Here is a 14,038-nt window from a genome sequence, read left to right on the forward strand (position 1 = left end):
GAAAGTCACCAAACGCACTATTCATATGCTGGGTTAGGGTTGGGTGGTGTGATGCTGGGTTAGGGTTGGGTGTTGTGATCCTGGGTTAGGTTGGGTGGTGTGATGCTGGGTTAGGTTAGGGGTGAGTGGTGAGATGCTGGGTTAGGGTTGGGTGGTGAGATGCTGGGTTAGGGTTGAGTGGTGATATGCTGGGTCAGGGTTGGGTGGTGAGATGCTGGGTTAGAATGGGTGGTGTGATGGTGGGTTAGGGTTGGAAGGTGTGATGGTGGGTTAGGGTTGGGTGTTGTGATCCTGGGTTAGGTTGGGTGGTGTGATGCTGGGTTAGGGTTGGGTGTTGTGATCCTGGGTTAGGTTGGGTGGTGTGATGCTGGGTTAGGTTAGGGGTGAGTGGTGAGATGCTGGGTTAGGGTTGGGTGGTGAGATGCTGGGTTAGGATGGGTTGTGAGATGATGGGTTAGGATTAGGTGGTATGATGCTGGTTTAGGTTGGGTAGTGTGATGGTGGGTTAGGATTGGGTGGTGTGATGGTGGGTTAGGGTTGGGGTGTGATGCTGGGTTAGGTTGGGTGGTGTGATGCTGGGTTAGGATTGGGTGGTGTGATGCTGGGTTAGGTGGGGTGGTGTGATAGTGGGTTAGGTTGGGTTATGTGATGGTGGGTTAGGGGTTGGGTGGTGTGATGGTGGGTTAAGGTTGGGTGTTGTGATCCTGGGTTACGTTGGGTGGTGTGATGCTGGGTTAGGATTGGGGGTGTGATGCTGGGTTAGGTTGGGTGGTGTGATGCTGGGTTAGGATTGGGTGGTGTGATGCTGGGTTAGGTTGGGTAGTGTGATGCTGGGATAGGTTGGGTGGTGTGATGCTGGGTTAGGTTTGGTTGGTAAGATGCTGGGTTAGGGTTGTGTGGTGAGATGTTGGGTTAGGTTGGGTGGTGTGATGATGAGTTAGGGTTGGGTGGTGAGATGCTGGGTTATGTTGGGGGGTGTGATGCTGGGTTAGGGTTGGGTGCTGTTAGGCTGGGTTAGGGTTGGGTGGTGTGATGCTGGGTTAGGATGGGTGGTGTGATGCTGGGTTAGGATGGGTGGTGTGATGCTGGGTTAGGTTGGGTGGTGTGATGCTGGGTTAGGGTTGGGTTGTGAGATGCTGGGTTAGGGTTGGGTGGTGAGATGCTGGGTTAGGTTTGGTTGGTAAGATGCTGGGTTAGGGTTGTGTGGTGAGATGTTGGGTTAGGTTGGGTGGTGTGATGATGAGTTAGGGTTGGGTGGTGAGATGCTGGGTTATGTTGGGGGGTGTGATGCTGGGTTAGGGTTGGGTGCTGTTAGGCTGGGTTAGGGTTGGGTGGTGTGATGCTGGGTTAGGATGGGTGGTGTGATGCTGGGTTAGGATGGGTGGTGTGATGCTGGGTTAGGTTGGGTGGTGTGATGATGAGTTAGGGTTGGGTGGTGAGATGCTGGGTTATGTTGGGGGGTGTGATGCTGGGTTAGGGTTGGGTGCTGTTAGGCTGGGTTAGGGTTGGGTGCTGTTAGGCTGGGTTAGGGTGGGTGGTGTGATGCTGGGTTAGGATGGATGGTAAAATGCTGGGTTAGGGTTGGGTGGTGTGATGCTGGGTTAGGGTTGGGTGGTGAGATGCTGGGTTAGGGTTGGGTGGTGAGATGCTGGGTTAGGGTTGGGTGGTGAGATGCTGGGTTAGGTTTGGTTGGTAAGATGCTGGTTAGGGTTGTGTGGTGAGATGTTGGGTTAGGTTGGGTGGTGTGATGCTGGGTTAGGATGGGTGGTGTGATGCTGGGTTAGGGTTGGGTGGTGAGATGCTGGGTTATGTTGGGGGGTGTGATGCTGGGTTAGGGTTGGGTGCTGTTAGGCTGGGTTAGGGTTGGGTGCTGTTAGGCTGGGTTAGGGTGGGTGGTGTGATGCTGGGTTAGGATGGATGGTAAAATGCTGGGTTAGGGTTGGGTGGTGAGATGCTGGGTTAGGGTTGGGTGGTGAGATGCTGGGTTAGGGTTGGGTGGTGAGATGCTGGGTTAGGGTTGAGAGGTGAGATACTGTGTTAGGTTGGGTGGTGAGATGCTGGGTTAGGTTGGGTGGTGAGATGCTGGGTTAGGGTTGGGTGGTGAGATGCTGGGTTAGGGTTGGGTGGTGAGATGCTGGGTTAGGGTTGAGAGGTGAGATACTGTGTTAGGTTGGGTGGTGAGATGCTGGGTTAGGTTGGGTGGTGAGATGCTGGGTTAGGTTAGGTGGTAAGATGCTGGGTTAGGTTAGGTGGTGAGATGCTGGGTTAGGGTTGGGTGGTGAGATGTTGGGTTAGGGTTGGGTGGTGAGATGCTGGGTTAGGTTGGGTGGTGAGATGCTGGGTTAGGGTTGGGTGGTGAGATGCTGGGTTAGGTTGGGTGGTGTGATAATGGGTTAGGGTTGGGTGGTGAGATGCTGGGTTAGGGTTGGGTGGTGAGATGCTGGGTTAGGGTTGGGTGGTGAGATGCTGGGTTAGGGTTGAGAGGTGAGATACTGTGTTAGGTTGGGTGGTGAGATGCTGGGTTAGGTTGGGTGGTGAGATGCTGGGTTAGGGTTGGGTGGTGAGATGCTGGGTTAGGGTTGGGTGGTGAGATGCTGGGTTAGGTTGGGTGGTGAGATGCTGGGTTAGGTTGGGTGGTGAGATGCTGGGTTAGGTTGGGTGGTGAGATGCTGGGTTAGGGTTGGGTGGTGAGATGCTGGGTTAGGTTGGGTGGTGTGATGCTGGGTTAGGGTTGGGTGGTGTGATGCTGGGTTAGGGTTGGGTGGTGAGATGCTGGGTTAGGGTTGGGTGGTGAGATGCTGGGTTAGGGTTGGGTGGTGAGATGCTGGGTTAGGTTTGGTTGGTAAGATGCTGGGTTAGGGTTGTGTGGTGAGATGTTGGGTTAGGTTGGGTGGTGTGATGCTGGGTTAGGATGGGTGGTGTGATGCTGGGTTAGGTTGGGTGGTGTGATGCTGTGTGGTAAGATGCTAATTTAGGGTTGGGTGGTGTGATGGTGGGTTAGGGTTGGGTGGTGTGATGGTGGGTTAGGGTTGGGTGTTGTGATCCTGGGTTAGGTTGGGTGGTGTGATGCTGGGTTAGGGTTGGGTGGTGAGATGCTGGGTTAGAATGGGTGGTGTGATGGTGGGTTAGGGTTGGAAGTTGTGATGGTGGGTTAGGGTTGGAAGGTGTGATGGTGGGTTAGGGTTGGGTGTTGTGATCCTGGGTTAGGTTGGGTGGTGTGATGCTGGGTTAGGATTGGGTGGTGAGATGCTGGGTTAGGATGGGTGGTGAGATGCTGGGTTAGGGTTGGGTGGTGAGATGCTGGGTTAGAATGGGTGGTGTGATGGTGGGTTAGGGTTGGAAGGTGTGATGGTGGGTTAGGGTTGGGTGTTGTGATCCTGGGTTAGGTTGGGTGGTGTGATGCTGGGTTAGGTTAGGGGTGAGTGGTGAGATGCTGGGTTAGGGTTGGGTGGTGAGATGCTGGGTTAGGATGGGTTGTGAGATGATGGGTTAGGATTAGGTGGTATGATGCTGGTTTAGGTTGGGTAGTGTGATGGTGGGTTAGGATTGGGTGGTGTGATGGTGGGTTAGGTTTGGGTGGTGTGATGCTGGGTTAGGTTGGGTGGTGTGATCCTGGATTAGGATAGGGGTGTGATGCTGGGTTAGGATTAGGTGGTGTGATGCTGGGTTAGGATTGGGTGGTGTGATGCTGGGTTAGGTTGGGTTATGTGATGGTGGGTTAGGGTTGGGTGGTGTGATGGTGGGTTAAGGTTGGGGGTTGTGATGGTGGGTTAAGGTTGGGTGTTGTGATCCTGGGTTAGGTTGGGTGGTGTGATGCTGGGTTAGGATTGGGGGTGTGATGCTGGGTTAGGTTGGGTGGTGTGATGCTGGGTTAGGATTGGGTGGTGTGATGCTGGGTTAGGTTGGGTGGTGTGATGCTGGGTTAGGTTGCGTGGTGTGATGCTGGGTTAGGGTTGGGTTGTGAGATGCTGGGTTAGGGTTGGGTGGTGAGATGCTGGGTTAGGTTTGGTTGGTAAGATGCTGGGTTAGGGTTGTGTGGTGAGATGTTGGGTTAGGTTGGGTGGTGTGATGCTGGGTTAGGATGGGTGGTGTGATGCTGGGTTAGGGTTGGGTGGTGAGATGCTGGGTTAGGGTTGAGTGGTGAGATGCTGTGTTAGGTTGGGTGGTGAGATGCTGGGTTAGGTTGGGTGGTGAGATGCTGGGTTAGGTTAGGTGGTAAGATGCTGGGTTAGGTTAGGTGGTGAGAAGCTGGGTTAGGGTTGGGTGGTGAGATGCTGGGTTAGGGTTGGGTGGTGAGATGCTGGGTTAGGGTTGGGTGGTGAGATGCTGGGTTAGGTTGGGAGGTGTGATGCTGAGTTAGGGTTGGGTGGTGTGATGCTGGGTTAGGTTGGGTAGTGAGATGCTGGGTTAGGGTTGGGTGGTGAGATGCTGGGTTAGGTTGGGTGGTGTGATGCTGCGTTAGGGTTGGGTGGTGTGATGCTGGGTTAGGATTGGGTGGTGTGATGCTGGGTTAGGTTGGGTGGTGTGATGCTGGGTAAGGGTTGGGTGGTGAGATGCTATGTTAGGTTGGGTGGTGTGATGCTGGGTAAGGGTTGGGTGGTGAGATGCTGGGTTAGGTTGGGTGGTGTGATGCTGGGTTAGGTTGGGAGGTGTGATGCTGGGTAAGGGTTGGGTGGTGAGATGCTGGGTTAGGTTGGGTGGTATGATGCTGGGTTAGGGTTGGGTGGTGACATGCTGGGTTAGGTTGGGTGGTGAGATGCTGGGTTCGGTTGGGTGGTGAGATGCTGGGTTAGGGTTGGGTGGTGACATGCTGGGTTAGGTTGGGTGGTGAGATGCTGAGTAAGGTTGGGTGGTGTGTTGCTGGGTTAGGGTTGAGTGGTGAGATGCTGGGTTAGGTTGGGTGGTGAGATGCTGGGTTAGGGTTGGGTGGTGAGATGCTGGGTTAGGGTTGGGTGGTGAGATGCTGGGTTAGGTTGGGTGGTGAGATGCTGAGTAAGGTTGGGTGGTGTGATGCTGGGTTAGGATTGGGTGGTGTGATGCTGGGTTAGGTTGGGTGGTGTGATGCTGGGTTAGGTTGCGTGGTGTGATGCTGGGTTAGGGTTGGGTTGTGAGATGCTGGGTTAGGGTTGGGTGGTGAGATGCTGGGTTAGGTTTGGTTGGTAAGATGCTGGGTTAGGGTTGTGTGGTGAGATGTTGGGTTAGGTTGGGTGGTGTGATGCTGGGTTAGGTTGGGTGGTGTAATGATGAGTTAGGGTTGGGTGGTGAGATGCTGGGTTATGTTGGGGGGTGTGATGCTGGGTTAGGGTTGGGTGCTGTTAGGCTGGGTTAGGGTTGGGTGCTGTTAGGCTGGGTTAGGATGGATGGTGAAATGCTGGGTAAGGGTTGGGTGGTGTGATGCTGGGTTAGGGTTGGGTGGTGAGATGCTGGGTTAGGGTTGGGTGGTGAGATGCTGGGTTAGGGTTGGGTGGTGAGATGCTGGGTTAGGGTTGGGTGGTGAGATGCTGGGTTAGGGTTGAGTGGTGAGATGCTGGGTTAGGTTGGGTGGTGAGATGCTGGGTTAGGGTTCGGTGGTGAGATGCTGGGTTCGGTTGCGTGGTGAGATGCTGGGTTAAGGTTGGGTGGTGACATGCTGGGTTAGGTTGGATGGTGAGATGCTGAGTAAGGTTGGGTGGTGTGTTGCTGGGTTAGGGTTGAGTGGTGAGATGCTGGGTTAGGTTGGGTAGTGAGATGCTGAGTAAGGTTGGGTGGTGAGATGCTGGGTTAGGGTTGGGTGGTGACATGCTGGGTTAGGTTGGGTGGTGAGATGCTGGGTTAAGGTTGGGTGGTGTGATGCTGGGTTAGGTTGGGTGGTGAGATGCTGGGTTAGGGTTGGGTGGTGAGATGCTGGGTTCGGTTGGGTGGTGAGATGCTGGGTTAGGGTTGGGTGGTGACATGCTGGGTTAGGTTGGGTGGTGAGATGCTGAGTAAGGTTGGGTGGTGTGATGCTGGGTTAGGGTTGAGTGGTGAGATGCTGGGTTAGGTTGGGTAGTGAGATGCTGAGTAAGGTTGGGTGGTGAGATGCTGGGTTAGGGTTGGGTGGTGACATGCTGGGTTAGGTTGGGTGGTGAGATGCTGGGTTAGGGTTGGGTGGTGTGATGCTGGGTTAGGTTGGGTGGTGAGATGCAGGGTTAGGGTTGGGTGGTGAGATGCTGGGTTCGGTTGGGTGGTGAGATGCTGGGTTAGGGTTGGGTGGTGACATGCTGGGTTAGGTTGGGTGGTGAGATGCTGGGTTAGGGTTGGGTGGTGTGATGCTGGGTTAGGTTGGGTGGTGAGATGCTGGGTTAGGGTTGGGTGGTGAGATGCTGGGTTAGGTTGGATGGTGTTGGGTTTCCTCTGCTGAGACACATAAAGCGTTGCACTGTTAAGAGATTAATGTATGCAACTGCCTTTTAAAGGGAATGGCTTGTGAAATTTCCCGTTACGGCCAAAACACACACCCATGATCCATGAAGAGAACTAGTACATGCCTTTGTTTCAATGGTAACATATGACTAGTCTAAATTACATCATTGATATGGGGTCCTGGTCATATGATTAATTAAAATGGCTCTATAGATTTAGTGAACATTTCATAGGTAGTACATGAAATGAGAGTAGATCGTACCAGTAAAATATGTAGTACAGAGACCTGTAATTTAACTGTTGGTGTTATTTTAGGCTAAAACTGATTGCAAACTTCTGCATTTCTTTCAGAATCATGTGCTATGTGCTCTTGAGTTGGATGAAGCGGGTGACGATAAGTTTAAAGCTATAATTACCTGTGCAGTTAGGCCCGTAGTGGTTCATCAGACACAACTCACATGCTGTCCCATTAAACCCAGTGTGACAATTGCATGTGCCTTTCCCAAATCGCCCATCATCACAGTCCCCATGTTCTCCACATGGTGCCTCCAACCCACCTGGACACACTGAAACAGGAGGAAACAGGCACACATATCAATAACTGTTACATAATCTTAATGCCTTTGGTATCTTTGTCACATAACAACCTGTACATCCACAGATTCTTTATCTATTGTTTGGACTGCCAGCTCAAATCAGGCACGTATAGATTCTATCCAGATTTGTACAGATATGTCTTAATCTGGACTCTTTGGTGCTTTAACAGGATTTCAGTTTGTCTTTTACTTCAGTGACAACGCAACAAAAAAAAAAACACCTCATCATATTCAGAACGACAGAAGTGAAGGGGTCCAAGAAGAGCACTATGGGTTATTACTGACGCTGAGCCTGGACGCTTACTGATGGTTGTGATGTCCAAATATTGTAAACAATTATCTCAACAGATCTGAGCAATATTTGCTGCAGCCTAATTTTATGATGAATAGAACAATAAAACTGCTCCAAAAGACTGTGTTATGTGTTATGCTTGTCCTGTAAAGTTATTATATTTGTAGATTTTTTGTGACGGTAGCGATATGCAAAAGAGAAAGCAGGTTATTAGTCTCACCTTGACAGTCTCTGCCGTAGTGGTTCTTGCAGCACTTGGAGCGCCATGTCTTTGTATTGCACACTCGACTGCAGCCCCCGTGATACGGCCGGTAGTGGAAAGGGTTGCTACTATAGCCAGCCATGTCATCAAAAACAGAGTAACGTCTATGGCCATAGCGCCAGGGCAATCTGCAGAAGCTGGTTTTGTTCTTAAGATTGGAAAGAAATTAGTACATTTAGTTAGCACTGCTGAAGTACATCTATGATTAGAATAGCGCTGTTGAGTTACATGTATGATTAGAATAGCACTACTAAAGTAAATCTGTGATTAGAATAGCACTGCTAAAGTAAGTCTATGATTAGAATAGCACTGCTGGAGTAAATTTATGATAAGCATTACACACACTAATGAAATAAATCTATGATTATAACAGCACTGCTGAAGCAAATCAATGATTAGTGTAGCACTACTGAGGTAAATGTATTATTAGAATAGCACTGCCAAGGTAAAGTTAAGATTAGAATATCACTGCTGATGTAAATGTATGATTAGAATAGCACAGCTGAAATATATATGATTAGAATAGTACTGCCGAAGTAAATATTTAGTTATATTAATTAAATCTATTATTGTAACAGCACTGCTGATGTAAATTTATAATTAGAATAGTACTGCTGAGGTAAATTTATAATTAGAATAGCACCGCTAAAGTAAATCTATGATTAGAATAGCACTACTGAAATAAATCTATGATTAGAATACCACTGCTGAGGTAAATTTATAATTAGAATAGCACTGCTGAGGGAATTCATGATAAGAATAGCACTACTGAAGTAATTCTATGATTATAACAGCACTGTTGAAGTTAATTTATTAGAATAAGAAGTGATGGTTATGATTACAATAGCACTACTAAGGTAAATTTATTATTAGATTGGCACCTCTGAGGTCAATCTATGATAACAATAGCACTGCTGAAGTAAATTTATTATTAAGATAGCACTTCTGAAGTACATTTATTATTAGAATGGCACTACTGAGGTAAATCTTTAGTAAGATCTTCACTGCTGAGGATAATCTCTGATTAGAATAGCACTGCTAAAGTAAACATATGATTAGAATAGCACTGTGAGGAAAATCTATGATTAGAATAGCACTGCTGGGGTAAATGCATTGTGCTTTTTTGGTGTCTGCTGGGATATTAAACTGTTCAGTATTGAGTAAATATTTTGTAGAAAAAAAAATTGTAGAAAAAAAACTAAACTAAAATACATTTTGACTATTTTATTTATATGTGATGGCATGGACCTTTATTTTGCGTTTTGCTGTATTCCACTTCCTGGAGTGGCCATTTTGTCTCTTCCTGGTTAGGCTTATTGTTGCTGTTTTCCCCCCTTCATGTAGTGGCTAATTAGCAAAATGGTTTCTTCCATGCTCTGATTGGTTTAGGCCCTGTAAATTAGCCCCTTTGGCCTCCTTAAAGCAGACAACACATGCACCCTTCCTCTCCATTTTGATTTGCCCCTCTAGCTGCTGCTGGAAGCTCCTGGTTGAAGCCAGTGCTGTTCATGCTTTGAAGGTAATGATTACTGTTTAAATACTTGGTTAAAAGCTAGAGGTGTTAGTCCTTTGTTAGTATTTCTTATCTTTTGTGTTTAATGACTTTGTTTTATTAGGTTCAGTTCCTGACTATTGCCTTGATTTTATGTACGGTAGGCCCAGCCATTCGGGTTTTAAGTTAAAAACAAGTTCTTTTTTTTGTTCAAGATATTGTAAGTGATGTAAGTCTCTTAACAGTTTTCAATTTCATTCTTTTTGTAGGACTGACCTCTAGCTAGCTGCTGTTTTGTAACTATTTTGTTTGTTTGTTTTTTATTTGTTTTGAGATCGTTTTGGTTTATTTTTAGTATATTGGTTTGTTTGTTTCTTTGTTTTATTTGCTTCAGTTGATTAATATTATTTTGTATAATGGTTTCGATCAGTTGATTAAACTAGAGATTTTATGGGCTGTATTAAGTCACTGCCATCATAACACTTATATTATTTATAAATGTATATTTATTTATAAAAACGTGTAACTAATCAGATTTTTGGGTGTTAAATTTCCCTTTCTCCTCTTGTCTACCTGTTTATCTCCAGGCCCCTTGGATGTGTGGATTTATGCAGTGGTGTTCAGTCGCCCAAAGGGCCCTGTGTTTTAATTTAATAACTATATTCTTGATTTGGTACCAATGTTTTAAAGTAAAAATAAATGTGAATGAGATTTCTATCTTGTGTGGAAAATAAATTAATTGTTTTGGAAACTTGTCTCTTTGCTCAGAAGTGAATCATTTTACTGTAGCAGTGTACTTTGCTGGGTTACTTCTATAGCTAAGGCCAAGTGATTTACATCCTGTTACATATACAATAGGTAAAAACCTGTGTAACATTGTGTTTAGTACTTGGTATTCAGCCTTTTTGGTTTTAGTTTTAAACACACGAGTTACGAATAAAGAGAAACTTTTACTTAAATACTGTATCTTCTGTGTACTTACTGTGTCCTCCGAGCCATAAGAACAAGCTGGTGGTAAGTAACAACTCCCACAGCGACCCTGAGAGAAGCAAACAATGAAATGATTGTACTAATTAGATTTTCTATACACGATTAAAAAAAAAAGGGATTTTAATTTGTTCTGTTTTACTGGTGTGATCTTACTTTTATCTCAGTGCTGACAAAGTCATCACAGTGCGCTCCTATATTCGGAGGCTCGAGAACCTTGTCGATCCCATGAGCAATCCCTGAGCTGAAGAGCAGGTGCCGATCTATGATTTTAGCATCATTTCCGTTGATTAGAATATTACCCTAATTAAAGAAGAACATCAGTAAACACATTGAGGAAGAAATCACAATCTGAAAGTTTCGAAAACTATTTCTAAACACACATACACAAATAAAAAACACAATCTGTTTTAAATGTGTTAACAGAAACATACCAAGGCTTGCATTTTAACAGATGTATTTGTTACTGTGTGAATTAGAACAAATATACAGCAGGGAAAGAAAGAAAAAAGATTATATCAACCAAAATAAAAACATTAAATCATTTTAATTTGACTAAGGCAAATAAGTATATTATCCCCTGAAAACAGGAAGCACACAAATTAGTCCCGTCCCCCAAATATGACCTTGCTATGAGTATAAAAGACACCTGTCTTCCATTCAAACCTCTCAAAAACCATGGGCAAGACAAAATAGCTGTCAAAATGGTAGAGAAAAAAATGTGATCTGCACAAGGCATCATAGTAAGGCAGAACTCTCACAGATGCAAATTAATTTTATTAAACTTTTATCAAATAAAACCACAAGACAAAGGATAGCCAAAACGAACCAGGTCACTAGCAGTGAACAATAGCCAGAAAGAAAACACATGATAGAGCAGCAATGAAGGCAAGGCAAAAATCAGAGTCAAGAAAACAAAATATTTTTAATTTGTGGAACCACCTTTGACTTCAATCACAGATGCAAGTCTTTATGGTCTCCACCAGCTTTGTACATCTAGTGATTCTTGATTGGATCTAGGTCTGGACTTTGACTGGGCCATTCTAACACATAAATATGAACTGTTTTAAACCATTCCACTGTAGCCCTGGCTTTATATTTAGGGTCATTGTCCTGCTGGAAGGTGAACCTCCGCCCCAGTCTCACATATTTTGCAGACTCCAACAGCTTTTTTTCTAAGATTGCCCTGTATTTGGCTTCATTCATCTTCCCATCAACTCTGACCAACTTCCTTGTCCCTCCTGAAGAGAAGTAGCCCTAGAGCATGATGCTGCCACCACCATGTTTGACAGTGGGGATGGTGTGTTCAGAGTGCATTGTTAATTCTCCGCCACACATAGCGTTTGGCATTTTGGCCAAAAAGTTCAATTTTGGTCTTATCTGACCAAAGCACCTTGTTCCACATTTTACCTATGGCTTTTTATGGTTTTCTTTTAACAATTGCTTTCTTCTTGCCACTCCTCCATAAAGACCACATTTGTGCATTGCACGACTAATAGTGGTCCTATGGACAGATTCCCCCACCTGAGCTGTGATCTCTGCATTTCATCTAGAGTCACCATGGGTCTCTTGGCTGCATCTCTGATCAGTGCTCTTCTTGTTCGGCCTGTGAGTTTAAGTGAACAGCCTTGTCTTGGTAGTTGTGCCATTCTCTTTCCATTTCTGGATAATGGATTGAACAGTGCTCCGTGAGAGGTTTAAAGCTTGGGAAATCTTTTTATAGCCTAAGCCTGCTTTAAACTTCGCCACAACCTTATTCCTGACCTGTCTGGTGTTTTCTTTGGACTTCATGATGCTGTTTACTCTTACTGTAAATATTTTGAATCCTGCATAATTTTCGCTCTACTTCACAATTGTATACCACTTTGTGTTGGTCTTTCACATGAAATGTATTTATGTTTGTGTAATGTGACATTGTGAATAATGTGGCATAACATGTAATCCGGAGGCTGAAGATCACAGGTAAAGCTGACTGTGGAAGAAACAGAAGAGCCTTTGGCACCAGGCATGACATAAGGCTTGGAACGGGCTACAAGATCATCAATCACAAGCTTTGTGAGAAATACCACCACTGAGAAACAATCACTGTTTGTTTAAAAAGAATCAAGATAGAGCTTAGTGCAAGATCTCTCCTCATGGACTAAGGATGAGTCTGAGGAAGGAGAGGGTGGAGCTTGTTAATGATCTCAAGGGAGGTGGGAGCACAGTCACCAACAAAATCATTATTAACACACTTCACCGTAATGGATTCAGATCCTGCAAGTTCTTCTGTTGAAGAAGGCTCATGTGTTCAGTAAAAACACTCATTCAACACTCAAGTAGTACTGGAAAAATAAATCAATCCACAATGCTCTTTTTGGCCTCACATATGTGTATCCTTCTTGTGTGGACAAAACTTAAAAAAAAAATCCCAGTGGTCTATATTAGTAAAATTATTATTTTTTAATACTCACAATTAAATCTTTGTCACAGCTGAAGGTCAGATGTGCTCCGTACATCGTTCGGACAGAATGCTCGACTGTCAGTGCAGAAGCAACTGTCTGTAAAAAAAAAAAAAAAAAAATTAGATGAGGTTAGGAAGAAGCATCCAATTAAAATTTGTGTTCCACACAATTTGATCTTTAACTCTTTAAAGCCTAAAATATATACATTTGTCAGTAAATCACCAACATTTGTAAAATAAACATTTGTCTTTCTGACCCTTTATAAAAAATATATAAATAACATCCTGCATGTATGACTAACTTTGTATGTATTGTTCACTTTTACTCTTTTTTCATATTTATGTACTTCCTCTCATTATTTTTTAAATTATTTTATTATGTATTGCTGATATTGTTTATATATTATGCAATCATTTTATAGGTGAATACTAAATTATCACACTGTTGTTGTAGAGTTCTAAAAAACTCAAATACAGTTAGGTCTATAAATATTTAGACAGTGACACAATTTTCATGATTTAGGCTCTGCATGATACCACACTGGATTTGTAATTAAATAAATGGGATGTAACAAAAGTCTAGACATTCAGGTTTAATTCCAGGGGCTAAACAAAAATATCATATGACGTGTTTAGAAATTACAACAATTTTTCTACAAAGCTTCCTCATTTCAGGGGCTGAAAAGTAACTGGACAAATCATCTCAAAAGCTATTTTAGGGATTGTATGGCCTATTCTCTTATTAATCCATCATCAGTTAAACAGGTAAAAGGTCTGAAGATGATTCCAGGTGTAGCATTTTCATTTGGAAGCTGTTGCTGTTAACCCACAACATGTGAAACAGACCATCACTAGCCTGAAAAATAGAAGAAACCTATCAGAAAGATAGCAGAAATGTTAAAAGTGGCTAAATCAACAGTTTGGTGCATTCTGAGACAAAGAGCACAGTGGCGAGCTCGGGAAACTCAAGAAGACCTGGACGGCTACGGAAGACAACAGTGATGGAATCCTTTCCCTGGTAAAGAAAAACATACCCTTCACAACATCCACCCAAGTGAAGATATCAGTATATCAGTCTATCATAAAGAGAGGACTTTATGAGAGCAAATACAGAGGAGTTAGTTCACCACAAGGATCAAATCATTACTAGAAAAGTCAGATTAGACTTTTCATCTGAAACATCTGAATAAACCAGCCTAGGTCTGGAACAGCATTCTTTAGTGAGGTGAAAATAAGGTCAACCTGTACCGGAATTAAAGGAGGGAGAAAGTACAGAGAAGGTTGCAACAGCTTGACACAAAATCTCACCACATCCTATGTAAAACATGGTGGTTGTATCTGCGTGCATAACTTCCAGTGGCACTGAGTCACTAGTGTTTACTGAAGATGTGACAAAAGAGACAGAGACAGAAGAAGTAAATTCTAAATGTACAGGGATTTACTTTCTATTCAGAATCAACCAAATGCAGCAAGACTGATTGGATGGAACATTCGGGATAAAATTCAACAGATAAATAGCACATCCTCTCTGTCATCTGGTGTGGCTGATATAGAACAAAACTCACTTACTGAAGTTAGGATGGAA

The 14,038-nt window shown here is 44.6% G+C and overlaps 1 protein-coding gene and 2 long non-coding RNA genes across 4 annotated transcripts in view; 2 read left to right on the forward strand and 1 right to left on the reverse strand.

Moving 5' to 3' along the window:
• stab1 (stabilin 1) overlaps window positions 1–14,038 on the reverse strand; it is an 82,382-nt gene that overhangs the window by 15,877 nt on the left and 52,467 nt on the right. For both annotated transcript variants that reach the window (XM_049471631.1, XM_049471632.1), the window contains exons 52-56: window positions 12,464–12,550; window positions 10,167–10,313; window positions 10,006–10,062; window positions 7,490–7,679; window positions 6,798–6,947 (exon numbers count right to left, since the gene is read on the reverse strand). In XM_049471631.1, coding sequence (XP_049327588.1) covers window positions 6,798–6,947; window positions 7,490–7,679; window positions 10,006–10,062; window positions 10,167–10,313; window positions 12,464–12,550 — 631 coding nt within the window. The remainder of the gene's footprint in view (window positions 1–6,797; window positions 6,948–7,489; window positions 7,680–10,005; window positions 10,063–10,166; window positions 10,314–12,463; window positions 12,551–14,038) is intronic.
• Window positions 245–4,557, forward strand: LOC125787412 (uncharacterized). Its single transcript, XR_007429283.1, has 3 exons — window positions 245–635; window positions 3,698–3,926; window positions 4,463–4,557. It is a non-coding gene; the product is annotated as an uncharacterized LOC125787412 (long non-coding RNA).
• LOC125787413 (uncharacterized) lies at window positions 8,519–9,778 on the forward strand. The gene is made up of 2 exons (XR_007429284.1): window positions 8,519–9,050; window positions 9,148–9,778. It is a non-coding gene; the product is annotated as an uncharacterized LOC125787413 (long non-coding RNA).

This window comes from Astyanax mexicanus, chromosome 24, assembly GCF_023375975.1.
Source record: "Astyanax mexicanus isolate ESR-SI-001 chromosome 24, AstMex3_surface, whole genome shotgun sequence".
In the NCBI taxonomy this organism is placed as follows: Eukaryota; Metazoa; Chordata; class Actinopteri; order Characiformes; family Acestrorhamphidae; genus Astyanax; species Astyanax mexicanus.